The following is a 15,659-nucleotide window of genomic DNA, read 5'->3' on the forward strand; positions in this document are numbered from 1 at the left end:
CAGTCTGGCAAACCTACTGGGGAGTTTCAAAATACTGTTTACACTTATTTTAGAATATTATCTCTTAAAAAGTGATGAAACAAGACAATACCTATAAACTAGATTAAATATTTTACAGCAGCATAAAACCAAACTGCTTCTTCATCTCAAAATATTCCATTTTCTCCCAATACAGGTTTGAAATACCTCAGGTTTAACATTTATTTGAAGAGGTCTGCAAAAGTAAAACCTTGTTCTAATTACTAAGTGTATGCTGAGCATCCATAGGCATCATTAAAATGACTGTACTTTCCTTTTCCAGCCCATCCCTGGGAATTCTGGCTCATGATTCTGTAGATAATACTACACTGGCAGCATCAAAACTATTGCTGAATTGCATATCAACTTCCAAGAATAAAGCAAAGATTTATCTTCCCAAGACACATGTGACTAGAACTAATAGTTGTATTAAACAATCCATTTGTAGAGAGAGCAAGCTCTTTCTAGAACCTTTTTTGGTTTCAGGGGCAAGGAAAGGTTAAGAGGAAAAGGGAGAGAGGGAGCATTATGAAAAGAAGCCATCCCATGCCCACAGCTACGTTCAGGACAAATCTAACATCACAAACCTAAGGGAACAACAAGCAAAAGGAGCGCTGCTTGACTTTCTGCAAACTGGCTACTTGGGACACTACAGCTCATAAAAGTACATTCTGCCCACAGTTTCTGTTCTGAAGCAAGTCTCCAAGGCAAGACTTCACATCTGAATCATAAGCATAAAGACTGAAGGGATTTTCCTTTAAGAACTCCAGGCAATAAGGCGATTCAAACTACTGTAAAACCCTGCATAACTGAACAAATTCCTCTGCTGGTTTATGGCTTCAAATTTCCAAACATCTGAGCTGCTGATGCCATGCAAAATTTCTCTGTGTTACAAGTAAAAAGCTGTAAAACCACACTCACAAAACTACAGGACTTAATAATGCAGAGTTAAAATTTTTAATATTAAAGTCCCAGCTCAGCAAAGAATGTAAACTTGGACATTTTGCTGATTTAAGCTGGAATTGCTCCCTGTATAACACACGTATGTTTAACTGTTGCTGAACCAGGACTCAAACTTTCTGAAGCCTGCCACCTATGTGCAGTATTTACCAAGGGCCTTTATAAAAGTCTCAAGTGTGGTTTCTCAAATTCAGCCCTGAGGAAAAGGTATGCTCTGAACAGCATGGGAACAGCAAAAACTGTTGATTTCAAACAAGTTATCCAGGTTGTCAATCCCTCAAATCAAAGCAGTGGACCAAGACAGGACACAACTTCATAGAGGAAGGAAAACCCAAAGCAAGCAGCAAGAACACCCCTGCTGTTGTTAAAACTAACACCCAAAACCACTGCAACAAACACGTTAAAACCAAACAAACAACCCTGCCCTTGTTACTCCCCTGCCTAAGCTTATTTCTAGTCAATAACATTTCTGCTAAGAGCCAGATTTATGATTCATGTACATCTGTCACTCAAAGAGCAGCAAAACGTGACAGCCTTGAAATACTAGAGACATGATTGTAAATGCCATAAAAATCAAACGGGAAAAAAGAACCCACCTCAGTACCTAGGAATATTTTTACATTTGCTATGTCTTTCAGATTTTGGATATTTGCTGCAAATCAGATTTTTTTTCCACTGTCATATGATGCAGCTTCAAAAGCCTTAAGAGTTTAAAGCCAGTGGAAGTAAAATTAACATGCTAGGTCACATTAAGGTAATCGCTCTCCCTTATTTTTCAAGTCCCTGACAAATGCTTTAATAACAAGTTTTATATTCCCTCCCCAACATATCCTTTCCGTAATTTTAAAAATATACAGAAATATACTCTGATGTTCAAGGATGTGGAAGGTGCAAGGTTGCAATGAACAGCATTCATTTCTGTGACCTAATGAACTGAGCCTTCTCAATTTTAGCTGCGGCACAGGGGCTAAAACCTTCACTGTGTACTTTCTGTTTCAGCAATGCCAGCACCCAGAGTTTTCATTCACTTTGAGTGTCTCCACAGAGCACCGCGCTGGAGGAGCCTCCGAGAGCCGAGAGAGCAGCAAACGCCGCTCGGCGCTGTCCGGGAGCGGAGCCCGGCACGGAGCGGCCCGACGGGAACTCTGCCCGCTGACTCGGGATGTCACACCACGGGCACAGCTCCGCTCCGCAAACCCCCGAGGGAGGAGCACCCGGCTTTCAGCGCTCCATCGCCCGCACTCCTCAACTCAACTTACGGTCTGCGTTTTCCTCAATAAGCCCTTAAAGCACACGCGAACCCGCCAGAAAAGGGGGGCGGCGAGTTAGCGGAGTCAGCAGCGGCCGGGACGGCGGCGCTGGTTTGTGCGGGAGGAATTCCAGCCGCGGGTCCCTACCTGGAAAGCGCCGGGGGCAGGGGAGGACACGGCTAAAGGGCAGAGGGCGCGGGGCAGGGGCCGAGCGGGGGCAGGCGCTGTGGGCAGCGGCACCTGCAGCCGGCGGGGAGGGCGGGAGGGCAGGCTCGTACCTTTGAGCTGGGGCAGCGGCGAGAGCTCCACCGGGCTGCCCTGGCTGCGGAACTGTGAGGAGCCCTGCGAGCGCTTCTGCCTCTGCGCCTTGCGCACCGATTTCCGTGTGAAGCCATCCACCTTCTCCGCGGCAGAGATGGCCGCCGACATGGCTGGGCGGCGGGGCGGCTCTCCACGAGCATATATTGTACCGGAGGGAGAAGCGGGCGGGCAAAAAACAAAGGGGCTTAAAAAAAAAAAAATCAACAAAAAGCAACAACGAAAAACACCACCAAAAACGAAGTCCTGGCTGCGCTCACACACCGCACGGACGAGGAGAGGAGCGGAGCGGGCTCTGCCGGGCGCTGGGGAGGCTCCCGGGTCGCTCCTCAGTTCCTGCTTCCCTCGCCGTTTCCTCCCCGCACGGAGCCGCCGGGGGAGCGGAAGGGGGGAGGAGGAGGAGGAGGAAAGGGAAAACAAACAAACAAACCCAAAGACAACTTTGCCCGGCGGGACGGGGGCGGGCGAGCGCCAAACTTTCCCTGCCGGGGTGCCGCTGTCCTCAGGGCAGGCGCGGCACGAGCCGCCGCGGGACGGGCTCGGCGGCGCCGCTGCTGCCCCGCTCCCGCTTCGTTCGCTCCGCGTCCCCTTCAGTCGAGCCCGCTGTCATCGGCCGGACTCGCCAGGGAGCTTCAGCCGCTCGCGCCCCGTCCCCGCCTTCAGCCACCGCCGGGCGCTCCCCGCGCCTCCGCCGTCATCCCGCCTGACCGTGCTCCGCCGGGGGCCGCCGCGCGTGGCGCCGCCAGAACCGCGGAGCCGCCGGGCAGCGGCCGCGCAACTTGGCGGAGCGAGCGGAGTTGAGCGGAGGGAGGGGGGAGGGGCGGGGCGGGGGCGGTGGCAGCGCCCGCCGTTGGCTGCGACAGGTGATTGACGGCCCAGAGCGACCAATGGAAGGAGAGGAGCGCGGAACGCCCCCCGTTCCGCCCGCGGCGGCCTGGGGAGAACGCGGGAGTTGGGCCGCGCGCCGGGGAGCGGATGATTGACAGCCGGCTCCTCCAACGGGACGCGGGGGAGGCGGGGTGGGCGGGGTTTCCCGGCGGGGGGAAGGGGCAGGGGAACGGGAAGGGGAAGGGGCGGGATAGCGGGCGGGGCGCGCGCCGGCCAATCCCGCGGCGGGGAGGGAAGCGGCGCGGCGGGTCCCGAGCCCTCCGGAGATAGGGACTTCGCCAAAGGGTGCTGGACCGGGAGCGCCGGGAGTCGCGCATCTCTGCTCCATCTCCCCACTGCTCCCGGCTATATTTTTTTCTTTTCGCCCACCCTCCCGACGCCTCAGCGCTTCGTGTCTCCCGTCCGTTCCGCCGGGCTCGGTTGTTGGACGGCCGGCGGTGTTTGTCCCTGCCCGCAGGTCCCGTGGCGCGGGCGGGAGGCGCGGCGCTGCCCGAGCCCAGCACGGGCTGGGATTCCCGGGATGGTGCGCACCGAGGAACCGATCCCGAGCTCTGAGCGCGTCCCGGGGCTCGGGCTGCAGGCTGGCCGGGACACCGGAGACCCGTGACAGAGGCACGGCGGTGTGCGCTGCGGGGCTGCGCTGAAGCCCGACTGCGCTGCTGTCCCGTATCCTGTTCCACCCTCCCCCGGTCGGAGCTGCTAACACGCGGGATGCCTTACCTTGGAGCCATTCACTAGAGCTAAGCTTTGAGCACGTCAGCACATTTCTTTTTGCTATATAGGTTGGGATAGCAATTCAGCAAATAAGTATTTGTAGTATTTTAAGCACACACTCAAGTTTCAGTAGCTGTGGTAGGGCATAAATACAGTAAGATCGCCATAAATGTAAAACGCCTTCATAACATCAGTTGGACTTTGTGTGTATAAACCATTAATCAAAAGCCAAATGATTATAGCTCTATGTGAATATAAAAGACTAAGTGTGTGGAAGCCTGTTCAGTAGAAACTGATCTCTCTCTTTCCTTCTGTCTCTTTTCATTTTCCTTTCCTCTGTCAACAGAGTCTCTAACTTGTGTACTTCTCATCCTCTTTGCTTTTGGTGAAATAATCTTTGGTAAGAGAGAGGGAGCATGGGCCATTCACTGAAGAGTTGGACTCTATGATCCTTGTGAGTCTTTTCTGGCTCAGAATATTCTATGACCCCTACCTGCTGAGCTGAGCTCAGAGAATCCTTCTCTATACACTTCAGATTCAATGCTGGGTAGAACATATCTAGAAATTATAGGGTACTAGTGTAGTATACTTTTATCCTTCTTGTAGGTGTTGTAGATTTTTCATTTCATTTCTTTTATATTACAAAATCCATTTTACAGAAAACATAACAGTCTTTAGGCACCTGTCCTTTAAACTGCCAGCTCCTGTATTGATTGCAGTAAAGGAAATCCTTGCATTCCTTACCTGGTTAATTCCCACTTCACTTCAAGGCCCACAGCTCTTACTGAGAGATCACTGGGGCCAAGCCCCTGTATCAGTGTGTTCCTCTGTTCCTCCTGCCCTCCAACAGCTGTCATTTTCTTCTGCACCCATTTTTAGAAACCGACACTGCCCAGCATGTCCTGGGTACTGTTTATTGGCAACTCAAGCCTTGCTGCCAGTTCTCAGGCTAAAAGAGTCTATCTTAGAGGTTCATCAGCTTTTCAGAGTTAAGGAAGCCTTCTGCAAGTTCTAGTTAATGTAAAAATGTTTTTTTTCTGAGGTTTGAAAGGTTTTCCCCAAGGTTGCTTAGGCTTAGAAGTGCTGTTTGAAAATGTGCTGTAAAAAATCTGTTCATGACACCAAGACCTCCTTGCAATGATGGGATTTTCATATTGACTGCACTGAAAGATATTTTCAGACTGCATCTTTGTGTATCATTTGTAAAAGAAACATTGGTGAAATCTGAGTCAGCTACACAAAACAAAACATTTATTCTCTCAAATAAATGAGAAGTATTTTTAGCCACTGAGTTTTCTTTTCCTCTTTTTATATAACTCTTTTGTTTCAGAAAAGAATGAGCAGCATCTCTGGTGACCAGCTACAGTTTCCCAGACCGAAATGGTAAAGTTTGCTTTAAGTTACATGGGAAGTCAGTGGAATTACATCAATGTGTGAAATCATTGGAACCTACAGGCCTGCTGGATTGGGGTATTTGGAAATAAAAAAATGGAAGCAAGAGCTGTGAGTGGCAGTGTGTGTTTGAGAGGGCTGGAGATTGCCCTTCCCTGCTTTCTGCTTCCCACACAGCTGTTGGAGCTGCTCTGAGTCAGCTTCTGAAGGCCCTGCTTTCCAGAGTGTATTTAAAGGCACACGGGGACGATGCCAGGTTACAAGCTGCTGGCTCCACATTCAATTCGTTGAACTCTGTGCTGTCCACAGAGAATGTTGTGAATAGTAATGTTATGCCAAGTTATTCCCACTCCTAAATCAGGGCCCTCAATGTGCACTGAGGCCTTGATTCTGCAAAAGCTCTCACGTGTCTCTAAATTGGAAGAAAGCTCATTATCATTCATGATCATTGTTCAGAATGGAGAAGCAACATTCTGGAGCAGATTTCACTGAAAGTCACATTTGCACTTCTTGTCATTTAGCCACAGATTATTATTTCCTGCACTTTCTTATCATCTTTTTACCCAGAAGAGAAACCTTTGGAAAGGTGAACAAAAACATGACACATCATTAACTTGAAGAATCCTGGCCAAGTTGGCTTGCAAGCCAAGTGCTTCAAGTACCAGGTTGCTACCAGACTTTTGCTGCAGGGAGTTGCCTGGCTGCCAGCAGATGAGGAGTTAACTACAGCTCTGCTTTCCCATTCATCTATATGGATGCTTGGAGGCCAAGCTGCCAGAAATCTAGCTCTTCTCAGAGACAGTGGGAGGAATGTTTCTGTAAAGAGGATGCCCAAAGTGGGTGAACTCTCAGCCAAGAAAGTTGGTGGAGAAAATTTTATTTCCCTCTCAAAATGAAAATTAAAAGCCCTGTTAACTGCAACTGTGCTTATGTTTACTACTGCACAACCCCAGCAGTTTTTCAGGGTATTTCATAGAATCATAGAATGTCCTGGCTTGGAAGGGACCTTAAAGATCATCTTGTTCAAACCCCTTGCCATGGGAAAGGTCACCTTCCACTAGACCAGGTTGCCCAAAGCCCCATCCAACCTGGCTTTGAGCTCTTCCAGGGATAAGGCATTTAGAGCTTCTCTGAGCAACATGTCCCAGTGCCTCACCATCCTTAAAATCATGAGCTTCTTCCTAAAATGTGATCTAAATCTACCCTTTTTCAGTTTAAAGCCCTTGTCCCTTGTCCTGTCACTAGTAAGTCCCTCTCCAGCTCTCTTGTAGACCCCCTTTAGATACAGGAAGTGCTCTAATGTCTCCCTGGAATGTTCTCCTTTCCAGGCTGAACAACTCCAACTCACTCAGCCTGTCTGCAAATGAGAGGGGCTTAGTCCTAGATTAAAATACTTCCTGGACTAATGCCCCAGTAAAACCAAGTGAGATATTCACCTAGTTCTAGATAAATTGTATGTTTACATGTTCTGTAGTCTGTGTTGGATAGTCGATGTCTAGCATAAGTGTTCCCAAGTCTTCTGCTTGATAAATCCTTGAATAATACAGCATTAGTTATCTGAGGGCCATCCATCCCCCTCCTCCCAGAGCAGAATGTGAAATTCAGGGATTGGAATTCAGAGGTTAGTTGGCAAGATCTTCTATGTAAGGGTCCTGAGTTTGACTTCCTTCAGTATACCTATGAGTGCATCATTACTGTGTGTCTGTGGTGAGTTTAGTGTTGGTCAAATGCCCATGTACCCTCTAGATTTACTCATTCCCTGCTGTGAGATAGGGTTAGGAGGAAGGTAAAGCAGGCTCAAAACTTTAAAAAGGTATAAAGAAAGCTTTATTAACAGTAACTAAAAGAAAGAATAATAATCAGAATAAAACCTTTAGAACATTTCTCCTTCCCCTACAATCTTTTCTTTCCCACTAACAATGCACAGAAACAGTTCAGTTTATCACTTCTAGGACAGTCTGTCTTCAGTTCACTTAGGGAGAGGAGTCCCTCTTGTCAATTTATGGAGATTGCTCCACAAGAAAACAGTTCTCTCATGGCTTTTAATTTCCATGAACAGCAACTGCCTAGAAATCTGCAATCATGAAGTCTCTCCCTTTTTTCACAGCTTTTCCCACAGCTGTGTTTATGGGCCATGTCAACGTACAGGGTACTATTTTAAGGATGAGCTGTTTAAGAGAAAAGGTTCTCTTTATCTATCTCTGAGATGATCTTCATCTCTGGGAACAAAGGTCTTCTTCTTTCTCTGTGGGCAAAAGGTCTTCATCACTCTTCTCTCCGTTCAAACTTCTCATGTAATCACAGCTACTTCAACATCTGCTTACTTTAGCATAAATGCCTTTGCTCTTACCTACAATTTGAAAGCTTCATTCCCCCATACTTTTCAATGGGTTACAGAGAAAGAATCTGATGTATCAATGATCTTCTTCATAGTTTTATAAGAGGATTTCAGCCCCAACATCAAGGAATCTCCTCATCCCTCCAATCTGGGACTTGACTCTTTCTTCACTGACCTTGGTGTCTTCATGTTCCTCTACATGTCCTCACTCTGTCCTTTTCTCTCACTTCAGAGAGTATTGACATCTGTGGATCTCATCTGTGCACTGAAAGAGTTAGTATCTCCCCCAGGGCCTGCAGATGGGTGTGTGATCCCTGCTGGGCAGCAATGCAGTCTCAGTGATGGGTTTCAGGCCATGCTGGGGGCTGTGTTGGAATCTCAGGGGGCCTGGAGTCCCCTGCAGTGCCAGGACAGCCCCTTGGCAGCTATTCATGGAGGCATCTCCAGCTTTCTCAGTGGTTTAACAGATTGTCAATTTTCAAAGCTAATTACCAATTAGTTTTTCGTCAGACATGGAGGAAACTAGTAGCACTTTCTCCTAGAAAGTCACTTCTGTGAATGATTACGATGCAAAGCCAGCACACTGGAGCAGCACACCAAGATCTTCCCGCACTTGGCACTTGCAGGGCTTCCCTTAGTGGTGCCTCCGTTGGTGTCTGGTCAAGGCTGAGTTGTGCCTGAACCTTTTCCCACACTCGGGACACTCGCAGGGCTTCTCCCCGCTGTGGATGCGCTGGTGGGTGATGAGGTGGGAGTTCTGTTTGAAGCCCTTCCCACAGTCGGGGCAGCGGAAGGGCCTCTCCTCTGTGTGAGTCCGCTGGTGCAGGAGGAGATTGGCCCGACTGTGAAACCTCTTCCTGCATTCGTTACACTCGTAGGGCCGCTCCCCGGTGTGGCTCCTCAGGTGGACAGTCAGGTGGGAGAGCCTCCTGAAACTCTTCTGACACTCCGCACACTCGTAGGGCCTCTCCCCGGTGTGGCTCCTCATGTGGACACTTAGGTGGGAGATCTGGCTGAAGCTCTTCCCACACTCCTCACACCTGTAGGGCCGTTCCCCAGTGTGGATTCTCCAGTGGCAGATCAGGGCAGATCTCTTGCCAAAGCTCTTCCCACATTTTGAGCAGTTGTGTGACTTCTCATCATGAAGCTGCTCATAGACCCCCAGCTCCAAGTTCTGACCACATCTCCAGCCACCTCCCCAGCCTGGAATGGATTGTTCCTCCTCAGATCCCCATGATCTGCATCCATTCCTTGTGTGGGATCTCTGGGGCTTTTCCTCTCTGTTAGATTCTTGCACCGTGGAGCCTCTCAAAATGGCCTCTTCCACTATGTTCTGCCGCGGGGATTTGTCCTCCCTGGTCTCCATCCTCAATTCTTTCTAGAGTCAGAATCCAACCTGACACACTGTGGGTCAGGGTGTTGGTAGCAACCCTATGAAATGGTGGCTGCAATCCTCCTAGAGTGGCAGATGTTGTTCTTTTGGAGCAGTGATCCTGTAGAAAGGTGTAGGTTTCCTCTGAAGGTCCAGTGGTGGTGTAGATGGACCTGGTCTTCCCCTGGGAATCCCGTGGAAAAAAGGCTGCTCCTCTGGAAATCCAGAGGAAAAGACTGCCTGGGGTGTTCCAAGTCTCAGATTATATCCAGTTAGGAATGCTTGGCTCCTCCCTCTGGGCAGAGCCTCTCACAATGGGATGATGTAGCTTATCAGTGACACTCAGTGGCCCATTAACAGAAGATATCTCCCTGGAGGGAGGATGGGTTGTGGAAGAGATAAAGCAAACTGCCCAATTAAAACAAGATAACTGCCCCACCTCCAGCAGATGGGAATAGAATCCAAACCTCCAGCTACATCTTGTAAACTAAGACACAGCCTTTCCAGGCAAAACCATGTGTATGGGTATATGCAGGCAAGGGATTGTTAAAACTAGCTCTGATTCTTGTTGTGATTTTGAAAACCTTTGAATTGAGTCTTCTCTCAGACAATCCAGTGTGATTGTGTTGCGAATAAAAAATGTATTTTAAGAATTTTGTATGCACAAGCAAAAATACACTGCTTATTGTAACTGATAGTCCAATGAAGATGTATCTGAGTTTAACTCCTTAATTCTGCTAGTGTCTTGAGCTGTCATTTCGGGTGTAAACAGTGCTGTCTGAGAATTCATCAGCAATCTTTCTGGCTCAGTAGGATGCAAAGCTTCCCTTAGGGACATAGGTTTACAGCTAAGCTTTCAAAGTCAGTTAGCATCTCTGCCATAATGATATTTCCTTTGCAAGAATCTACAGACCATGAGCATATGTGTATTAATTAATCTGTTCTCTGTGCTGAATATTTATTTGCATTTTATATATATAAATGGGTAAAGATCTTCAGCAAGAGGAGGGTATTCATAGTATTTTTAAATGTAACAAATGGCACCTGTATTCACCGAAATGCAAAAATGACACCAGCTGCCACTGCCAGGAACAAAAAACACTGTAGCCTTTCCACTAGCACGTCCTACATGCTTTTGTCTGTGGCAAATCAGAGCCTCATAAATGCCCATGAGCACTATCTTCAGCTTTAAAGATTGTTCAACACAACATTTAGGAAATAAGAGGGAACTAATTCTGGTATGAAATGCTTGCATGTAAAAAAGAGCACCTGGAAGCTCGAGTTCTTTCAGAAGCAATTCCTAATGCTCAGTGAAGGGAATTAAACAAACAGCAAGGTTTATTCTGTCAGCTTCTTAGCAGGCTAACAAGAATTACTGCATGCTAAGAATCAGCTGCTTGGAAGCTTGATGAATGTGGCAGCCAGGAAAGTACAAAACATGGCCAAGAGTTGCAAACCAGATATATATGCAGGCTGTTGTGCAGAGAAATGAAGAGGATAGGGAAAATCTCTCCCTAAATCCGAGGTGGAAAGGCTTTGCTCTGCCAGGGTTTCCAAGCACTTTTACTGTGCAAAAAACTTTCTGTATTGTGTCTGCATCTAGAATTGTAACTCTATTCCCTTGTAGTTCTATTCTCTGAGGAGAATAATAGCAGAAAAGTATTTTTATATTTCCGTGCGTCTCTGCTGAGACTCAGCAGCTGGAAACAGAGCCAAGTTCTCTAAGCAGGCAGCTCTGCACGGCCCACTGGTGACTGGGCTGGCACCCATCACCTGCAAATCTGCCTCAAACCAGGCCCAGGCCCCCAAAATACCTTTTCAGCAGCACTGTTTAACCTCATTTGGCAAAACCAGAATGAGTGATACTAGTCAGGAAGAGTCCTAAATATTGATTTAATTAAAATCAATCCTTCCACTCCCTGGTTAATGAATGAAATGAAGTCACATGCCCTTGTGGATAGTACTGATTTGTTGTATGAGTTTTTGTGTGCAGTTGTTTCAGTTTTTAAGTGTTTTCAGAGCTGCAAGAGACTTAGAGGAGACAGCTGTGGCTTTTATGTAATAACATTATTTCCAGAGCTAGATCTTTGGGAAAAAAAATTTAAAAGTAAGACTTGAAATAGAGTCATAAGTACGGGTAAGCACGCAGAAGAGATTGACATGAGCTTTAGAGAAATGTAAATAATGTTTACAGTAATTTACTCATTTGTCCTTTTGTCTGTAACATCCAAATATATCTATTTTTGCAAGCAGATACACTAAATGGCCTGACTGGTATTTCAGAAGGCTGTGCCTCCATGTTAGGACTTGTCTACCTAGGGGAAATGTGCTGCCCTTCCTGCAGCCCCAGCGCGGCGGTGGCTGCGTGAAAGCAGCGCAGGAATGCCCGGGATCTTTCCTAATGTAGATGTGCTCGGAGTCACGAGGGTAGAGGCACTGGAGCTCCTTTCTGCCAAGCTTTCCCTCACAAGTCTGGAGCAGGATCCTGGCTTTGCCCAGCCCCTGCTGGAGGATGGAGCACCTTGTGTGACCTGCCTCGCTCTGCCTGCAGCGGAACTGACACCGCAATCGCTCAGCACAGACCGTGCAGCGAGCTCGCTTAATCCTCCCCAGCGAACACATGAGCCACAGTTTGCCTTTCAGTCTGTAAATTGTTCTTTTGTTTTGCAGGCTTTACTGAACACAGTTTTATTTCATGTGACTGTGCTATTTATGGAGGAGTAAATATTGCCGGGGGTCTATTTAAAAAGGCCAATGACCTGGATTTTTTTCCATTTGAATTATCTCCAAGAGTCAGACGTGTTTAACAACTGATTTCTACCCCCCCCCCCCTTGTTTCTGTAGACTGCAATCATTTCTAACATCTTAGATCAACACCAACTAAAAAGACAAAGATTTTGAATTAAATAAAACTGCATGTAGTATGAATGTGATCAGACAGTACGTGACCTTGCCATTTTTGGAAGAGCTGAATTCCATCCTGATTTACCAGTTAACAACATAGCATGTTTTATACCTCTGAATCTAAGCCTACTGTTGTAGTAATTTGAGTTCATAACTCTGGTTTGTTCCTTTTATTGCTGTTTTTACAAAACCAATTATCAAGTATGTTTTCACAAATTTTAAGTAAATAAATAAACAAGCCATGTTTTCAGAAAGGGAAGATTTAAACAGGCAGATGTTCTTCTTGCTGTTCCTGCAATCTAAATAGCAGTATCCCTTTGCTGTTTAAGAAAGAGAAAGTTGAACATCGCAGGGGGAAAAGTGCTATATTTTCACTTTAAAGAAAGACCTTTGTGAACGCAAACAGGTAGTCAAATATCTGAAATATTACATAGATTTGAGTATTCTTAGAAGTTGAGCTGACCATATCTTTTTAATATTGTCTTGGTTTGGAAAGACAGGTGTCTGCTAAGGAAGGCAGGAGCCTCCCCTGAAATGGAGAATGTAAACCCCCTCCCTCTGAATTGTGAAAAATTTGAAACTAAGGGGAGGCTCTCAGGCAAGAATATGGGAGCAGGAATAACAGTTCTTTATTAGGGAAGAAAATAAAAAGATAAAATAAACAATGCAGTAAATACAAAACAACACTGACAGAGTCAGAACCCAACCTGACACCCTGTGGGTCAGGGTGTTGGTAGCAGTCCCACTGGAATTGTGGCTGCAGCCCTCCTGGAGTGTCAGGTGTGATTCTGAGGGATCCTGTAGAAGGGTGTAGTCTTCTTCTGAAGATGCAGTGGAAGAGGCAATATTCCTCTGGGAAATCCAGTGGAGAAGCTGTGCTGGTGTTCCAAAACCTCAAGATTGTATCTGGGTAGGAATGCTTGGCTCTTCCCTCTGGGCGGAGCATCTCACAATGGGATGCTGTAGTTCTTATCAGTCATGCAGTGACATTCAATAGTCCATTATCAGCAGATATCTCACCAGAGGGAGGAGTGGCTATGGAAGAGATAAGGAAAACTGCCCACTTAACAGAAGACAACTGCCATATAGATGGCAAATAGAATGCAATTTTCTTGGCAATCCAGGGCACATATATATATATGTTTTCTTAATAGTATACATTGAGTAGTATAATGAGCTTCAACTTCAAATTTTGCTGTAGACATACTTATCTTGACCTAGTCATGTAAAAGTATGAAAAGATAGAATTTTTGTACTGAATGCAGTTTAATATATGTTCTTAAGTCTGTGGTGTTTACCATGTCATTAAAAGGCACCCTGGCTTCAGAATTCACAACCCACTTTTCCCCTGGAGCAGTGGAGCAGGTGGACAGGGATAGGATTCCTTCAGGCTGGTCTTATTACCATCACACCTGATTGCATTTCTTCAAAATTTCACCTTTCCTGGGGAAGGAGCATACAGGACAACACATAATACAGTGCTCTGGTGGTATAAACAATGAGCACATCTTCAGCATTATTCTGGCTTGAGCCACACCACTCCATGGAGTAACCTTGCTGCACAAGCTGCCCCACATATATGCACACATTTGCATATTTATTTATACATTTGCATATACGAGTTCTACCAGTCCTGCCTAATCCTTTGGGAAAATGCGAAGCAGGAATGGCAAATCTTCTTGCCCTGTTGATGTCTTAGGAGAGGCATTTAGTTCAAGGTGTTGGGAAAATATTCCACACAGCTATTTGATGTTTCTTCAAATGAAACAAAACTGATTTGTTGGAAAAGATTATTTACAGACAAAAAAGCCTTTCTTTAATGTTTTCCACTTAAGCCCACCACTTATTACTTCAGCCTTCTAATTTTCAGTGGCCCTTTTCAAACATTGGAGTTTACCAGCAGGTTATTTCACACTTGAAGTAGATGTTGTCTTCCTTGAGTAAAAATTATTTCTGTGAAATGGACTGCAGCCAGTGGCACCTACAGCCCCCACTGTAGATGAGAAGTACAAGTGCTGTTTCATTCTCAGCTGTAACATGTCTTCAGTTCTTGTTTGTATTACCTAACAAGAGTTTTCAGATTCTAACTCAAACCATCTTTTAAAAATAAATTAGCCACAGCCCTAATTAGCCAGCACTGGTCAGAGCAGATCACAATGAGTGCATACTCAATCTGCCCCTTTGTTAAAAAGTTGGCAACTTATAAGAAAAGAAAAAATTCAAACTATTTTCTGTCTTAATAGACCTCAGGACTCTCTGTGGTGAAGCAGAATAATTATAGTATAACTGAGCACCTGCTAGTTCCTTTCTAGATTATTAAATTATATGCATGTTCTCCGACAGGGGTATCTCAGATTCCCCTTACATCTTTCCTTTAAAAACTGGTGGCCTGATTATTCCCTACTCTAGTTTTTGGAGACCACAGAGCCACCAAAGTCATCAAATTTACATTGACGTAAAATGTACTGGTTCACATCATTAAGCAAAAATTCCTCAAATTACCCCAAAGGTCAGATTTTATAACTAAAAACTTAAGTTTCCATTTTCTGAAATTAATTTTTTTTAAAAAATTAAGTTTTCCTTTAAAAATTATATTGAAGTGGGTTTCTGGAAAGTAAAGCCATGGTAGGCAGCAGAAGTATGAGCTGATGTGTAAGTAAAGCTCAATGCTGTTTTAAGAGGATCAGTTCTAAACTGATTTCTATAGTTTCTATAGTTTAAAAGGCCTTCCAGTTTTATTCAGTACAGGCACAGTCAACTATCTTTTTTCTCCATCACTCTGATGGACAGAAGATGGGCTCTCTTCTTGATGATTTTTATTAGTATTCACGACATATACAAAGTAATGCAGACAAATTGGTACACTAACCATATATATTTGATTTCTGTGGTTCATATCTCTGCATATATGTCCTAGATAGAAAACTATTTTCTGTCTTCCACAATTTTTACCACAGAGATTTCAGAGTACATATGAGTTCTTGGCTTTTTGAGATAAAAATGTCTTTGCTCTAGTCCAGTGTTGAATGTATTGCTGTCTACACACATAATTACTAAACACTACAAAACTATTGTGACTGAAATGTCTTTAGTCTTTGTTTTCCCTGTCCAACAGAGCAGTGGGGATTTCAAAAGCTTTTGTTTCTTCAGCTTGGGTTTTTTTTTTTTTTGTAGGGGGATAAAAGGAAAAAGTCAAAATTATTGTTACCCAAGTCTTACTTAAATATCTGTGTTGATTGTCTTGGCTGGTCAGCTGCCATTTGTGAGGTGAAAGTAGGCTCAGTCCTGCTCCCTGTGAGAAAAAACCCCATAAAATATATATTTTAAATGACATTTAAGCTCTATTTGATCCCAGACATATGGGGTGGCCCGCATGTTCCACACATCTGAAGAATTTTGGGCAATGTTATTGTTAGTGTGGTGTTTTTAAAGTGGCACAGGCTGTTTGCTGCTGGGGCTGTACCACATATTTGTCAGAAGGATGCAGAGCCATTAACTTTAATGG

General features: G+C 45.5%; 1 protein-coding gene across 1 annotated transcript in view; it reads right to left on the reverse strand.

Annotated features, from left to right (window-relative positions):
• Positions 1–3,184, reverse strand: part of PPP2R5A (protein phosphatase 2 regulatory subunit B'alpha) — a 41,713-nt gene extending 38,529 nt beyond the window's left edge. The window contains exon 1 of the mRNA XM_054279811.1: positions 2,507–3,184. Coding sequence (XP_054135786.1) covers positions 2,507–2,657 — 151 coding nt within the window. The 5' untranslated portion in view covers positions 2,658–3,184. The remainder of the gene's footprint in view (positions 1–2,506) is intronic.
• Positions 3,185–15,659: the final 12,475 nt, after the last annotated feature.

Source organism: Melozone crissalis, unplaced genomic scaffold (genome assembly GCF_028551555.1).
Source record: "Melozone crissalis strain CALT ecotype California unplaced genomic scaffold, PUWL_Pcris_2 ptg000027l_1, whole genome shotgun sequence".
Classification (NCBI taxonomy): domain Eukaryota; kingdom Metazoa; phylum Chordata; class Aves; order Passeriformes; family Passerellidae; genus Melozone; species Melozone crissalis.